The sequence below is a fragment of the Lagopus leucura genome, unplaced genomic scaffold, assembly GCF_019238085.1.
Source record: "Lagopus leucura isolate 7727_CA_CO unplaced genomic scaffold, USGS_WTPT01 Super-Scaffold_702, whole genome shotgun sequence".
Lineage (NCBI taxonomy): Eukaryota > Metazoa > Chordata > Aves > Galliformes > Phasianidae > Lagopus > Lagopus leucura.
The window spans coordinates 6,337,211-6,354,099 of record NW_024962254.1 but is presented as its reverse complement, the minus strand read 5'-3'; the positions used below and the strand labels follow the sequence as shown (position 1 = coordinate 6,354,099).

The window sequence follows — 16,889 nt, the reverse complement described above, 5'->3', positions numbered from 1 at the left end:
CCTCATCCAACAAAAAACTATGCCAAACCAAAACATGAAGACCACCACAGAAAGCACACTGATTGCAAGGTAGAGCAGTCATAATCTGAAACATTCTGAATGCGGAACTGCTGTGGGTACTCCTCCCTGGGGCTAGATCATGCTCCATCCCTGTAAGTGCTGAAAGCCAGGGTGGATGGGGCCCTGGGCAACCTTGGCTAGTGAGAAGTGTCCTATCCATGGCAGGCTGGAATCAGATCACAAAATCACAGAATGCAGGAATTGGAAGGGACCTCTAAGGATTGCTGAGTCCAACCTCCTGCTAAAGCAGGTTCCCTAGAGTAGGTCAGACAGTAAAGTGTCCAAGCAAGTTTTGAATACCTCCAGAGAAAGAAATTCCACAGCCTTCCTGGGCAGCCTGTGCCAGCATGCTGCCAACCTCACATGAAAGATTTTTCTCATGTTTATATAGAACTTCTATGCTAGTTCGTACACATTGCCCCTTGCTCTGCCACTGGGCACCACTGAAAAGAGCCCAGCCCCATCTACTTGACTCCTGCCCTAGATATTCATAAGCATTGATAAGATGCCCTCTCAGTCTTCTCCACACTCAAGAGCGCTTGGTCTCTGTGGAAAGTGAAAGTGTTGTTTCTGAATTGAACATTGAAAAGGGCAAACAATCTAAAAAATTAAGCAGTAACATATCCTTAGAAATAGCTGATTTGGAAAGTAAGAATACCATATACATTTTAGTAACATATTTTAAAACATAGTTACTGGATTACCTAACAAATTCTTTCTCACAAAGCTGCAATAGATTTTAAATGTTCTAAACAATGTGGGTATAGTATTCTGAACTAAGAAACATATTGTAAGGTTGTTCATTAGACCAACAGAAGCGATATACATTTAACAGACTTTCAAGGAGTCAGGGTCTTTACACAAAGCAAAACTGTGGGAATGTTAGGATGCCATAGGCGGGCACCAAGATACTCCCCTCTATCCTCCTTCCGAGCTTATTTCTACGCAAGGATAGATGAATGACCAGAACAATGACCCAGTGTAAAAGGGGTACAAATGTTAGGGGAGTAATTAAACAATTAAGAGGCTATGTTTATGTTGCAAAACAGACATCCAACCAAACGTTTGTTAAGAAAGTAATTACTAGAAGGCAATCAACCAATTAAGATATTTGTGTTTGGAAGGCAAGGATTTGTGTGTACTTGCTATTTGTATGATTAGTGAAGCGTCAGGAAAGAGTGTGAACTACAGTACTCAGCCAGTGAGGAGCCAGGGGAGAAAGAGATCAGCATCGGGCAGTAGGGGATAAAAGACATAGCACTGTTTTCTCTGGGCTCTCCTGCTTGCAGGAAGCCTGCCATTGCAATTGCGAATAAAATCTGCTTTATCAGAGAAACCGTCCTAGAAAATTATTTGGATATTTGCAACAGTCTCTCAGCCTTTCCGTGCATGGGAGATGCTGCAGGCCCTTAAATGCTTTTGTGGCCTTCCTCTGGACTCTCTTAAGGAGATCCCCATCTTTCTTGAACTGGAGAGCCCAGAACTGGACACATTATTCTCAATGTGGCTTCAGCAGGGTAGAGTGGGAGGACCACCTCCCTCATCCTGCTGGCCACACTTAATGCATACTTGGATCTCATTGGCCTTCTGGCCCAAGGCACACTTTTAACTCATGGCCAACCTATTGACCATCTGGTTACCCAGATTCTTCTCCACAGAGCTCCTCTCTACCAGGTCAGCCCCTGAACCGTACTGATGCATGCATAAAGTTGGCCTTTGAAGTCCCTTTCAACCCAACCCACTCCATATGGGACATGGTATCCATCAGTGCACAAGGACCCATCTCTCCCCTAAACTCCCAGGGACACCTGAGGGAGCAGAGTCAAACCCACAGCAGCCAAATCTGCCCCTTCCCATTTCCAAGCACCCCACACACAGCCCGTTCCTCAGGCAGTCTCTTTGTTTCCCCTCTACTCGCACTCCACACCGCTCCCCGACTTTCTGGGGCTGTAAGGCAGGGAGCGGACCACGATGCTTTTCCAGGTGGGGGGAAGACGAGCAGTCTGCTGGGGCAGAGCAGGGCAGGGCAGCGCCGAGCCTCAGCGCTCCGGTCCCGCACCGCAGGTCGGGGACGAGGCTCTAGGGACCCCGAACCCGCCCGGGGGCGGTCGCTGCGCGCTCCGCTCGGGACAAAGCGCCGGGGCCCCACGGGGAGCTCGACGAGTCCCGTCCGCAGCGCACGCCCCGGCGGCCGGAAGACAGGGCGGGGGGTGAGGGGTGGGGAGAGGGGAGGACCGGCCCGGCCCGGCTGAAAAGGAGGGCTCGCTCGCCCGTCGCCCCCACCGCCGGCATCCCGCGAGCCCCGCCGGCGTTGCTCGTGGTGGGGGCGGCGGGCAGAGCACCATGGCCGTGTCGTGGAGGAGCTGGCTGGCTAATGAGGGGAGCAAGCACCTCTTTCTGGTAGGGCGCTGCCTCGGGGTTGGGGACGGGGGCGCGCAGCCCCGCGCTGAGGGGCGCCGCTTCCCGCCCGCGCGCGAGGTGGACCCGGCGCCGGGTGGGCGGGCGCACGGCGCTGCGTGTCCGGGCGCGGGCAGCGGGTGCTCTTTGTTAGCGCTTGTGGGCAAAGTTTGGGGGAGAAGAGGGGTCCGCAGGTCCTGCTCCTCCTGCTTTTGTCTCGGTTTTTGTGCTTTGATCCTGGAGCTGCGTTTCGTGCTTCGCCCTCACTTGTTAAACTTTACTTCTGTGTTTTCGGTGTCAGTGGAAACGTCTCACCTAAAGGCTGTCCTTTCGCATGCGTTGCTATTAAAATACTTTTGCTAGCTGCTGTAAGCTTGTTTTCCATTTAAAAATCATTATGAAAGTACACGCATGTGACTTACAAACAGAATTAATACAGCAGTCTGTACATATAACTTCCAGACTCTCTTTTCTTTTGATTTTAGTTTTTCTGGCTCTCACTGAACGTGTGGTTCTTCTGGAAGACCTTCCTGCTGTACTGCCGAGGGTTGCAGTATTACTATCTGCATCAGATGTTAGGGGTGAGTCACCTGGACACTGAGTTTTGCTCTGGAAATGGGGATTGTGGGAGGAAGGAAAGGGACAGAAAGCATTTGCAATGACAAGGAATGCCTGCAAGCCCTCTAAATTTGGGGAAGATCATGTAGGAGATTACTGCAAGACTGCTAACAATGACTTAGCATTAGAAAATTGCCATTGCTGAGAAGAGCCACTTAAGTGTAGGACAGCAGTCCTTCCTTCTCCATCCTGCCTGCTGCTGGCAGGCTCAAAGGAACGCAAACATGCAGAACAGACTGGAGCCAAACCTCTTGTCATCAAAGCATTAGTCAAACTGATAGACACGTGCTCTTTTTCATCCCAATTTGCTTCAGGATCTCTTGATAAGTTTTGGTTCTTTTCAATCTCAGGTTGTAATGCACTTAGGTTCAGTATAAATCACTACAATTATATACATTTTGGTTTTGTTTTTTTTTTGTGAAAACAGCATATTGGAAGGTGAGTGATCTACTGAAGACTCAACTGTTGACTATAACATCCACCACCACCAAAAGAGCTCAAATAGTTACTTTCTGGGAAGTGAGATAGGGATCGGTTCTAAATCCACAGTTATGCAGTCACGGTTGCTTGGAATGACTTGTATCCAAAGAGGTAGATTTGGAGATAACAATTTTCTGAAGAAGTCTGTAGAGTGGCTGAGATTTTTAGAATCCGGGTACAAGTGAATGAATAATGCTATGCTTTTTGACACAGTGGACTTGAATGGTAAGCTGACCTGGGGCAAAAGCAGAGATGATGCATGTCCTAACCTGCGTGCATCATCTCTGTTTTATCTTTGGTAGATCCAGGATATATATGGTTGACAGTATTGCCAGAACTAGCTAGTTCCACAGATCCTTGTGAAACTAGCTTGAAAATGAGCTGATGTGGTGATTATACTTGTCTGGTTTTTTAATTCCTACTGACTCAGTTGTGTTCAGGAAAATAATCTTTTGCATAGGTAGTGGAAAAACATGGGAAATTAAATGTTTGCATATTTTACAACGATGGCTTTTTTACGAGGAAAAAAGCAGTAAACATGTTTAATTTTACTATTATTTCTAATGGCTTTGCAGCCCAGTGCATCCATTTGAAAGTAGTTTGGTTCCTGGCAGAGCAAGTGTGTTGTTTATAAAGCAAATGTTGTTGGGTCAACATGTTGGGTCAGATTGTCAGCTAATATCAATCAGCAGAGTTCCTCTCAATTCAGAAGACTCGTCTGCCTTGTGCCAGCTCATCTTCTGTCCTTTTTTTGGTTCTCTTTTGCTTCAGAATGAGCCAGTTAATAGACTGCATTTGGACCTGTGTGTGCAGTACCTATGAGATGACTCAAGCCACAGTTTGATCGTCTTGGTTAGGAAATGAGGACCAGGAGGCCATGTGGTTAGTTTGACTAACACAGTGTCTTCAACTGTTGGTATTTTGAGAGCTTTAAAAATGAAGAGGAAAGTAAAGATCTAAGTCTGAAAGATGCTTTTGGTCAAAACACCAAAACTAATTTAGAAACTTGGGAAACATTAAACACTGTAAAGCATTCCCACAATTCAGTTACTTATAGTTTGTCTAGATATCACTTCTAGATGCCAAAGTTAGTTTTTCTCCTTTATCTTCTAATATATTTGTATGTGTGTATAAATCATACCGATTGTTTTTAGAGTTGTAAAAAGTTGAGCCCAATTTTAGCCTCTTTAGGAATCAGAGTGAGCACTGCTGTACTACAGTTGCTGTGAACATCCCATGTGGATTTTTGCTCCTGTACCTTCTGTACATCAGTTTGCACAGCCACTTGCCATCTCTTGGTCCATCTCTATAACCATCCTCACTTCTCCTCCACACATGGGTGAGTGGCTTGCATTTTTCTTAATTGAAAAAACAAAGATCTCTTGTCTTTGTGAGGTCTACTCAGGAGTTATTTTCTCCTCTTGTACACCATGTTGAAGTAAAATCTTCTTAAGAGTATTCTCCCTTGCAGCACTGAAAAATTTATCACATGTTATGTTATTGTTTTCCAAGTAACAGGATGGAGAACAAGAATTGCTGTAGAAAAGGAGATAACCATATGAAATGGTTTTAGACTTGAATATCCAAAATATATTCAACTTGCCTTGCTTTTACACTATTACTTTTCCATGTGAAGAATGAGGTTATTCTTCCCTTCAGTTATCACTGAAATGGTTCACTTTCCATCAGCCTTCAGCAGAAGAGGGAAGCTCAGTTTTGTTCTGTTTGTACCTTCTGTCACTTCAAACAAGATGCTTAGCATGGGATTTTAAAGTTATTTAGTTACTGAACTCTTACTCAGGTAAGTCTCTGAATGTGTCTGATGCCATTCAGTGTCTGCAAAAAGGCAGTAATAGCACAGTGGTGTCCTGGGAGTGCAAAGATAGGTCAGAAACAGTGGTGTGGTTGGGAAGAGCACATCATTTTACACTACAAAATTTTGTGTGTAGATTTACGTTACATCAGACGTTACCACTTTGCTGAGTTTGAATCTTGATGAAGAGGCCATGAACTATTGTGGAATCTCTATCCCTTGAGGTTTTCATAGAGTCATTCAGGTTGGAAAAGAACTACAAGATCATGAAGTCCAAACATTGACCTGACTTACTGAGTCCAATTACTAAATCGTGTTCCTTAGTGCCGTGAAAACAAATTGGGCAGAACTCCAAGCTTAGTTTGAATTTCATGTTGAACTTGCTTGAAGTAGGAGGTTGGAAAAGATACTTCCCAAGGTCCCTTCTGATCTGACTAATTCTGTGATTATATGATTCTTGCAGGATAAATTAAATTAGAACCTATTGGATGTGAAGACCTTCCCCAGTACTTCTGTCATGATGAACTGCCTCTTTCGATAACTGCTTGTAGCACTGCTGATCATAATCTTGTCTTACAAATAGTTCAGGGCTGCATGTTCAGGAATATGATACAGATAAAGAAACTCAAATTTTTATAATTTAGTAAGTGCCAACTTTTGACATTATGTAGCCTAAAGAAAAGAGTGGGAAGGTATGAAACAGGCACTGATTAAATTTAAGAGTGTAGGAAAGAGGAAAGGAGTATTCTCATCTCTGTATGAGAGACACTACAAGACATAGTAAATGTAAGTTACAGAAAGGAGGATTCATGGATTACTTGATGTAACTTCAGTGTTTTAATTGTTGGAGATCTTATGTCTCCTTGATCAGGTAAATTGTCCAGATGATTTATTTCCTTTCAGACTTCCACATTTCTCCCTTCTCTCTAGCTACAGAGGTCTTTTTTGAAACAAGTTTGCTTGCATCTGACCAACAAATTTTATCCAGTATTCACAGTTGGCTTTATCATAGAGCTTAAATCTTGCTTTTGACATCATTGAACAAAATACCTGTGTCTGGTTGCTTGGCTTAATTGTATGCATCAGTACAGGATAGGGGCTGACATGCTAGAGAGGAGCTCTGCCAAGAAGAATCTGGGTATCCTGATCCTCCCCTTCCACTCTGCCCTGGTGAGGCCACGTTGAGAATACTTTGTCCAGTTCTGGGCTCCCTGGTTCAAGAAGGACAAGGATCTCCTCAAGAGAGTCCAGTGGAGGGCCAAAAAGACAATCAGGGGCCTGCAGCATCTCCCAGGAAGGGAAAGGCTGAGAGACCTGGGACTCTTGGGTCTGGAAAAGACTGAGAGGCTGGAGAAGTGGGTCCATGAGAACCTAATGAGGTTCAGTAAGGCCAAGTGCAGGTGCTATGCTTGGGTTGGGGCAATCTCAGGCATATATGCAAACTGGGGGAAGATCTCCTTGAGAGCAGCCCTGTGGAGAAGGACTTGGGGGTCCTGGTGGATGAGAAGCTGGACGTAAACCAGCAGTGTGCACTTGCAGCCCAGAAGGCCAGCTGTGTTCTGGGCTGCATTAAAAAAGGGGTGGCCAGCAGGGACAGGGAGGTGATTGTGCCCCTCTGCTCAGCTCTTGTGAGGCCCCATCTGCAGCACTGCGTCCAGGGCTGGGGCCCCCAGTACAGGAAGGACGTGGAGCTCTTGGAGTGGGTCTAGAGGAGGGCACTGAGATGATCAGAGGGCTGGAGCACCTCTCCTATGAGGAGAACTGGGCTTGAAGAGGAGAAGGCTCTGGGGAGGCTTCATTGTGGCCTTCCAGTACTTGAAAGGAGCATATGAACAGGAGGGGGAACAGCTGTTTATAGTGGATAGTGGTAGGACAAGAGGGTATAATTTTAAACTGAGACAGGGAAGGTTTAGGTTAGATATTAGGAGGAAGTTTTTCACCCAGAGAGTGGTGGCACACTGGAACAGGCTACCCAAGGAGGCTGTGGATGCCCCATCCCTGGAGGCATTCAAGGCCAGGCGGGATGTGGCTCTGGGCAGCCTGGTCTGGTGGCTAGTGACCCTGCACATAGCAGAGGTTGAAACCAGATGATCATTGTGGTCCTTTTCAACTCAGGCCATTCTATGATTCTGTGATTCTATGAGAGGGTATCTTACTAATGCTTATGAATATCTAATGGGCAGAAGTCAAGTAGATGGGGCTGGGTTCTTTTCCGTGGTGCCTGGTGACAGAGCAACGGGCAACAGGTGCTAACTAGAGCATAGGAAGCTCTACACATACATGAGGAAAATTTTTCCTGAGGTTGGCAGAGCACTGGCACAGGCTGCCCAGGGGGGTCATGCAGTCTGACCTGCCAGGCAACCTGCTTTAGCAGGGCATTGGTCTTGTTGTTCTCCAGAGTTCCTTTTGACCCCTGTGATCCTGTGACTTCTTTGTGAATAGAAACAGCGCTGGACTTATTTTCTCATGGCAAACTCTTTCCCTTTTCCCTCACTAGTCCGTGCTCAAATAATTTGAATGTATCAGATGTTTGTTAATATGATAAGCTTTGGGATTTCACAATAAAGGAAGAAAATGCATTCTCAGAAGGATCTCTTCAAGAATGGATTAAATCGGAGGATGTGGCTGAAAGGAGAATGCTGCCCTGCTTTTTTTTTTTTTTAACTGTAGGTACACTGCTATCATAATGCGTTGTACTCAGACTTATGACATCCTTTTTTATTGGAATAAACTTGGAATACTTTCTGGATGTTCTAGTAGCTTCTTTTTTCTCATCATTTATTATGACAATTGAGATTATGCTAATTTTGCCAGATTGTGCTTTCATTGATGCTTGTGCATTGGCAGTGTTATTTCCCTCGCATAAAAGGGAGTTTAAGCAAGTAAACATTAAAGGCAGTTTATCTTGACTGTTTTCTTTGGTGTGTTCCTGCTGTTTAGTAACTGCCTTGTAACCCGGGCATTTGGGATTTGTTCTTCAGGTTATTGCATGCAACAAAAATGTTTATTGATAGAGTTATGTTACTATGGTAACTGTATATGTGTGTGTACATGTATACACATGTGTATGTAGGATGTCCTAGTGAAGGCTGAGAGTGTTAATTCACAATACTTTTTCTTGACAGTCTCCCTGAATTTGTAAACTGATCTTTTTGTGCCTTTTCATGGCCTCATTCCTGTTGTTTTTTGTTTTGGTTGTTTATTAAAACATTTTTTCCTCCATCCCTTTGCCCTTCCTGGACAGCTTGGAGTTCCGCATCCTTTCTAACATTGTTGTAAGTTACAAGGCAGTGAAGATCTTGAGTTTTGTTCTATATAGTTCTTATGCATGTGTTTTCTTGTGGTTTATTTTTTAAGATCAAGTGGCACTAGTCCTGTGGAGGACACTTAAGTTACTAACATGGGCAACTTCCACCCTGTTGTGAAGCTTTCAGTAGCAGTATTAGCAGAGGTGCCTCTTAAACGAGTACTGAATTTTTTACCATGTTATCATGTTAATGTCATTGCTCTTACTTCTGAATTGACCATGATTGTAGAGTCTTAGAATCACTGAATTGCCAAGGTTCGAAAAGGTCTGCAATATCATCCAGTCCAACCATCCCCCATCACCAGTATTTCTCACTAAACTGTGTCCCTCGACACACTGTCTGAATGTTCCTTAGACACCTTCAGGGTCGGTGACTCCACCACCTTCCTGGGCAGCATTTGATCTGAAATCTTGTGAGTGTCCTTTGTCTGGAGGTTGTCAGAGAACTTGGAAGCTAATACTGAATTCCAGATTAAGTTAATTGCTTTCTTTAGATTGCATGACTGACTTAAGCTGAGCGAGGAGTACATCTACCACAGAGGGACTGTATATATAAAAAAAAAAAAAGAACATGACCTAGATATGAGAACACAAAGAGGAAAAAAAAAAAACAGAAACACAACTTTTGAGGATTGCCTGATAGGTGGGGTTCAAGTGGCAATATTGATTCTTGGTAGTGCACAGAAGATAAACCGTACCTCATAAAGGAGCTAAAAACATCGTTACCATTGCCCACTCCTGATGTTTCTCCCTTTCTGTTATACCAGATCCAAATCTTGATTTACAAATGCATGCAGAAGGCTGAATTTGAGTCGGCATTGAAAATTGAGCTTCTGCTAAATACTTTCTTCATGTGGAGAACGGCAGTGGTTTGTCTTATATGTAATATATTTGAATCACACTTGTAAAATATGTATATATTACATCGCTTAATTTTAGAATAATTTTAAAGGATTGCAGTACCACAGGATGACATTTACAGTCTTGCCTTGAAGGCTTCCAGCTAGCTTTGACATGTCTAGGGGTTATAATTGCTATCCTGTGTAATTCAGATCTGTCTTCATCTTAGATTATATATGCTCTGTTATCCAAAAAAAAAAAAAAAAAGAGTATTCTATGAAGAAAAGGAAGCTGTGTCAAATGAAGACTCACTGTGTAGCACAGTTTTTCCTGCCTAGGAAATATTTCTATGTGCTCCAGTACTTATTTGGGGAGGTGGTCTTCAGAATCTGTCTGTAGGACATCATGTTGCTTATGGATCTTCCCATTCAGGTTGTTGCGACTCATAGAATCATAGAATATCCCCAGTTGGAAGGGCTTCACAAGGATCATAGGGTCTGACCCATGGATTTGAGGAAGTTCAAAGGAAGTCCTTCAGAGAGAGAGTCAAGGGTGGTGTTTTTCCCTTGGTTAGGATTGTTGCATGTAAATGGTGAAGGCCTGAGAATCAGAAATACTACATTTAGGTATGGAGGTGTGTCTGTTTTTCTCCCATTTTTCCTACAAGGTGAGCTTAAAAAGTGAGAGACAGCAGTATTTGTTGGTTTTCCTGAATTCTCCTCTAGAATGTATTTTGCAACCATGTATTGAATATTGGATCTTAGACCTGGAGTTGCAGCTAATGTTCATCACTGCTTACAGCTAGCAAACTTTGGGGAATTCTTTGATACACAGTAAATTATTTTAGCCCTCCATCAAATACTGAAAGATTTCCTCTCACTACGGAGAACCTCACTTGCTACCAGGAACACTCAGAACATCTGATGAGAGCTAATTCCTTGCTTTGCTGTCCTAGTTAGCATGTTATGTTAGCATACAGCAGGCACTGGTAGCTGGAGAACTGTGTTCCCTATATATCTATGGAGGTTTTTTCTGCTGCTGTGTAGTAGGAAAACGCTGATTTCTTCATACTTGTGTGGAGAAGATATCTGGCCTAGTTCTTGGGATTTCAGCTTCAAGTTAGTAAGGAGTCCAGTTCCCTCCTCTAGATACTGCAGGTTTCCTTGGTGAATTTGGTTAATTCTTTATCTTTTCTTTGCCTCCTTTCCCCTCTATGAAACAAGATAAAAGCATGTGTAGTACCAAATGTGCAGAAGGATGTTGTCAGATGCTCAAATGAAGGAGGGTGTCCAGCAGAGATTTTAGGAATGTTTTTCCTCTGCTTTTGATCCTGTAGCAATTTCAGATGCATATACATGAAGTAACAGTTTTTGTTCCTTAATGCAGTGATAATCTTAGGAAGAAGAGTTATAATTCTCTCACTTCTGAACTAGTTAGTATTGCTATGTGTTTCCTTCTAGAAGCATTAAGTTGCCTGGGAGCAAAAAATCTGTATTTCTCCCATTGTTCCAGTGGTAGAATGTTCCAATCCAGCCTTACAATCCAGGAATGCACTATGTTAATTAGTTATTATGCCACCCAGTCAATGCAAAGGAAGTCAAGAAAGAGACCACTTGGAAACCATTTGGAAAGAATTAGTTTCGTGTGGATATTTTAAGCCTTTATATATATGTTAAGAGCAAATGCAGTGCTCTGTTGTTCTCAGACTTGCATGAGTTCTGATTCTCAGAATTGCTAACTGTATTTCTTTACTGTTGTTTTCAAATTGCTCACGAGCTTCTTTTGGCATACGTTGTCCAATTTTATTTCTTAAAAGTAAAACCTTAAATGAACCATTCATGAAACTATTTCAGTCACGCTTTCCTAGAAGTGTGCTGCGTTTCTGGAAAAGTCATTTCCTGCTTTTTTCTTAACCTTTGTATGGATGCTGATAGCATGGAATTGGATTTAATGGAAGGTGATTGTTCACTAGGAATGACTCTGGGAATTAGTATTTGCTATTTGTCAAGGAATGGCATAGAAAAACACAAAGCAAGATTAGTAGGGTTTTATCTTTGACAGCTGTACTATGGCACCGAAGTTTGCATTTCACTGGGGGGTGAGTACTGCTCCTTCTCCCTGCGCTGCTCCATCCATGGTCTGTGTGCATGTCTGGCATTCTAGCTGTACGTGTCTCCATTCAGTGCAATTAACAGTTGCTTCCACTGTAAACAGTTCCATGCTTCTTATATGGAGCATATTGTGAGTTGTTCTCAAAAAAGACAGGTTTTATTGTACCAGTCAAATGAAAACTTGGCTCCAGAAATTTGAAACCATTTTTATTTCTTCAGGAAGTGGATTTGAATGACACGTAATGCAAACTTAGTGATGGACAAGCCACACTAGATTCCAGAGAAAAAAATATTTCACTCTTCTCATCAAACCTAGCTTAAGTTCTCTGGACACAGCTCATGCTGTAGTCTCCTTGTGTTTGAGGAAGGGCTAGAAGAGCTGCATTGAGGCTGTTCTTAAGCTCTTCCTACTCACAGATGATTCAGGTCCTTTCGCATCAGTTAAATTGTCATTTTCCTGTTTTCATATAATAAGTAATTTTATTTATTTATTGGTATGTCCTGTAGAAATATTCCAGAATATTCCAAATTAGACTGTTCTGTTGAAGTTTTGCAAATGCAATACTTGTGCCTGATAAAGGATAGCTGATACATTGGATGACTGATATCTTGCCTAGTTTATGTCTAAACTGAGACAACATAAATTCTTCAAAAACTCATCATGTATCATGTAGATCGTACAGCAGAAGTTATTACACTGAAGTAATTCAATTAGAAAGTTGTAACAGGTTGGGTTTCTTTTTTTTTTTTTTTTTGAGTCTTCATTAAGAGATACAGAAATAATTCAGTTTATTCCTGAATTCTGCGGATCTGAGCAGCCTGGTCTGGTGGTTGGCGACCCTGCACATAGCAGGGGGTTGAAACTAGATGATCATTGGGGTCCTTTCCAACCCAGACCATTCTGTGATTCTATGATTGTTTCTCAGAATGTGCTCATTTATTCCTGGAATTCAGTAACACATCAGCAAGCTGTAATAAAACTGCATATATATGTTTTTAATGACCGTGCTTTGAATGTGTTACATTTTTAGCTTAGAGGGAAGATTAATGATTATACAGTTTTGTATAATGCAAGTAGCACATTGTAGAGACATTTTATTTCTTCTTAAGTCTAATGGTTTCAAGGGTACTGCTGGTTTCCCTAATAGTCTGAAAAAACTTATTGATGTTTTAAATTCACTTCAGACCATAATGTTTGGCAGAGATAAAGCGAATGTGGGCAGAGACAAAGAAATGCTTATTACGGTTGTATACATCATTGCTTAAATCATACTTTGAAGTGGAAATTTCAGTTGGCTGGAGTTGTGGCAGTTGTCCAGATCTACTTTGGAAGACAGGTACATACATGGGTGTTACTAAACATGAGAGCAGGCACAAAGCTCCTGTCCCTTTGTGTGTAATAACCAGCCATTTGTACACAAAAATAATCTTTCCAAGTACAGTGCTTTTGGTGTTTCATGGCATAGAGGAGCTCCTGCTCTGCAGCTGTGTTTGCAGTCGCACTGGACACGCTGTGTTCCTGTTGCTTTATTTTGTTGCACTAGGTTGTGTTTTATCAATTTCTGTAGCAAGTAGAGAAGTCTCTGAAAAAGCACCTAATAACCTGAAGTTAAAAGGCTTGTGTAATCATTTTGTAAAAATTGAAAAATAAATTTCCAAGCAAATGAAACCTCTTTCTCCGATTTTGCTTGATAAGAAAGACATGACTTAATTAATTTTTCTTTATTTTTGGGACAGAAAATTTTCATCCTGAAGTTCCATTCTGGAAAAGTGATAAATCTTTAGTAACTTGTATGTTATAATATTTGTATGTTCATACCTAGGCAGCATACAGTTATGTCAGTTTTTTATTAATTTCTTTAGGAGTTGGAAAACTTGGATTTAGAGAACACTGTAAGAAATATTGTTCTAGAAATCTGTTGACATTCTAAAAGCACCTGTTATAAAAGCTGGTAAATGGTAATTCAGCCTAATAGCTGGGAGAACAATGGCACATTGCTAACTTCTTTAAAATTCATAAATGAATGAGAAACTAAAATAAGCTGAAAAAATACAGTTATGACACTAATGTGTGCTTTGTTCATTTATTTGACAAGTGTTCTTGTTCTAATTATGTAGGTTCCAAATATACCGGTAAAAGCATTAGTGAAATTAGATTTCATTAATTTTCCACATACTGAGTAGTTAAAAGAGCCTGCTTTCTTCTGTCTAAATGTGGCACGGGATGGTGTGAATGGATGAGGAGTTCAGTGAGGATGCCCTGACAGTCCTTGAAATGTCATCAATTCAGTTTAAACCAATCTCTTAGCCTCTTTCAGAAGTCTGGTTTTAATTCAGAACTCATTTTGAGTAATTTTTTGATGAAAGGTGGGAGCTATTTCTTTTCAGAGACCAGGGTAATGTGCTGTGTGCACTGTTGTATGTGTAAAATGTTATGGAACTCCACTGTTCTGATCAGCCAAGAGAACATGGCAGCTATTTAAGCAGAAACAGAAAGGATGTTTAGTACTGTTTAAAATGTTAAGAGCATCTTTCCTCCCTGTTATCTAACTCTTGCTGTATTTGTTCAGCTAGGATTGTGTGTTAGCAGAGCTTCAGCGTCTGTCCTCAATCTCAACTGCTGCCTGGTCCTGCTCCCAATGTGCCGCATTCTCTTGGCCTTCCTCAGGGGATCTCAGAAGGTGAGTACTGTCCTCGTAACTCACCAGTTAAGAAGTAAAGTTCCCTGGTTTATATTGTCTAAACATAATAAGAACTAAATGTTTTACCACTGTTTATTCTACATTATATGCCAGCATGGTGCAGTAGCACAGATGTTCAGGCTGGATCAGATTCTCAGCAGCCTGACTTAGCTGTAGGTGTCTCTGCTCATTGCAGGGAAGTTGGACAGGGCAATTAAAGGTCATCTAGTCCAGTTCAAATAATTTTATGATTCTGTGAAATTCAACCTCAATTCATGACCTCATTGCCAGTAATGCCTTGGCTGGCATTGTCTGGTTTGATTGGACTTATTGCGATGAAAGTTTCTTTAATTCTTCCTGGTAGGATGTGAGCTTGCTGAGGAATTTTGACCAGATGAGTTCTGTTCCTTTCCCAACTCTAATGTAAAAGAATCTGTGTCCCCGCTACTGCTGTAGTAGAAGTGTGGTAGAGTTCAAGAGCAAAAAAATTCAACTCCGTATGACTTGAAAAGTGCCACTGGAGATAAAAATACCCAAACTGTTATATTAGTTATCATGGGAGGAAAAAAACTTCTGGCAAAGCTAAGAGGGCTTCTTTTCTATGCATGTATTCAGTAACTGAGCTTGTTTGTGATTCACAGGTTACTATGAGAGAAATACAAGTAATGATTTTGGGGAAAGTGAATGTTTTCTAGATGGCTGAAAATTGAACCCACCAGTCCTATTCATCAGTACTTACAAGACTCGATGCCTGTAGATGCTCACTTGAGGAGTCAGTGACAGTACAGCAATTAATGTTAGAATTTGGAATTTTAAAGGCAAAAGAGATGTTACTTTATATGCACTTAACATTTTTGTAGCATCTTTGTAACTGATGAAACTGAAAGTTCTTAATCAACACCTCAAAGTTGTCTTATTCTCATCAACCTGTAGTTTTTAGATTAGGTGCTATGCTTACAAGATTATTTAACATAGTAAAAGCTGAAGTTACTGTTAAATCCCTTCAATTGCTGTTAGTATTTTTTTTCTTGCTTTGTTTTAGAAGAGACATTGATTGAATTCTTCTTTTATTAGGTTGCCAGCAGGAAGACCAGAAGGCTGATAGACAAAAGTAAAACTTTTCATGTGACATGTGGTGTTACAATATGCACCTTTTCAGGTGAGATCTTACTGTTCTGAGCAGTACCTTCTTTGAGAATATGTTGAACAAGGCAGTATTTTGTGGTTTTTCTTGTACAGTGCATTTGGGGGTAGTCTTGCTCTGTGCTTTCCTGCCTTAAATTGTGAATGCTTTCTTAGCTGTCTGTGGGTTTTATTTTTCGTTTAAACACATGAAGTTATGATCTAGATCTAAAGCTTTCCTTAAAATTGCAGGAATTCCAAATTTCCTTAAAATTTGGAAGGAAATGAGATCAGGTCAGAATCTGCCATTGTAAGTGATCCTAGATGGTGGTTCAGAAATTTACATGAAGAGGCAAGGTACTGCAGAGTGTTCTGCAGTGGAGACCGATTCCCCATTCAGTGAAGAAGAAACATTCCTTAGTGGGCATCTTGCAATGTTATTTCTCAGCTGAAGCATTTCAGTGAGAAATTATTGCTATAGTGTGAAAAAGTCAAAAATACATACAACTGTCTGCTAGGAGTATCTATTATCTTCTGTAATCCCTGATGCATCCTTCATAGTTGATGGGATTGTTACTTGGCATCTGCGGAGCCACTTCTGTTTTGTTCAGAGCAAAATACACCTCTCGTTGATCTCAGTTTTCATTTGTGGCTTTTTTATTTGTTTTAGTCTTGCATGTTGCTGCTCATCTGGTGAATGCTCTTAACTTCTCTGAGAATTACAATGAAGATTTTCTGGCAATAAATGCAGCAAATTATCGTGGTGAGGTGAGTCAGCTATCCTTCTATAATTTGAATTTAAATGCATAACTTAAATATTTGAGTGTTGCTGTATGCAATTGCTTTGTACAGTCCATCCTGTGAGCTACACTATATAGATCACTGCTGCTTTTTGCACTGAAAAAACTGTTGTATGGATTGCTGTGGGTTTTATTCACCTCTGTACAAAACATGTTTTGACAATCTTGTTAAGCCAGCAGTATTCATACTTACTTCGCTAGGAGGTAGATAATGCTGCCACCAAGTCCTTTAATCTTGCTCTTCATTCTGCTCTTTCCTACTTCTCTCTCTTTCTTGTGAGGAGTGAGCTGGAAGGCTTCTGCTGCTGTTTTGAGGGAGCTACATTCTGCATTTCCAGTGTTGAGATTGTAGTGCCAACGTGTACTGGGACTGTGAGAACAGCTGAGACTCGAGATTGATCTGCACTTCTAAACTGCAGTGGGAACTGTGCTAAGTGTGGAATTACTTGTCTGCATCAACTGGGCTGGAAGCTAATTTCTACTTACAGAAGTCTGCCCGTGATGCAGATCTTTAGAAGGCATATCAGAATCCTAGTCCCCTTCTGCATTTGGCACTGGAAATGTGCAGATTTCAGGATTAAGATTGAAATCCAGAACTTTTTCTTCCCTGGGCTATCATCTTGTTTACATTCATTCTGGTCTCAAGTCTTTATTTTCTAC

General features: G+C 41.6%; 1 protein-coding gene across 5 annotated transcripts in view; it reads left to right on the top strand.

Annotated features, from left to right (window-relative positions):
• Positions 1-2,353: 2,353 nt before the first annotated feature.
• NOX4 (NADPH oxidase 4) overlaps positions 2,354-16,889 on the top strand; it is a 111,390-nt gene continuing 96,854 nt past the window's right edge. For 4 of the 5 annotated variants that reach the window (XR_006177307.1, XR_006177306.1, XR_006177308.1 and 1 more), the window contains exons 1-5: positions 2,354-2,460; positions 2,943-3,038; positions 14,197-14,307; positions 15,382-15,466; positions 16,100-16,197. Coding sequence is in view for 1 of the 5 variants with exons in the window: in XM_042862490.1 (XP_042718424.1) it covers positions 2,404-2,460; positions 2,943-3,038; positions 14,197-14,307; positions 15,382-15,466; positions 16,100-16,197 (447 nt within the window). In the remaining 4 variants the exon portion in view is untranslated. Of the gene's footprint in view, positions 2,461-2,942; positions 3,039-14,196; positions 14,308-15,381; positions 15,467-16,099; positions 16,198-16,889 lie in introns of those variants that run through there. The other variant, XR_006177309.1, reaches the window with a different exon arrangement.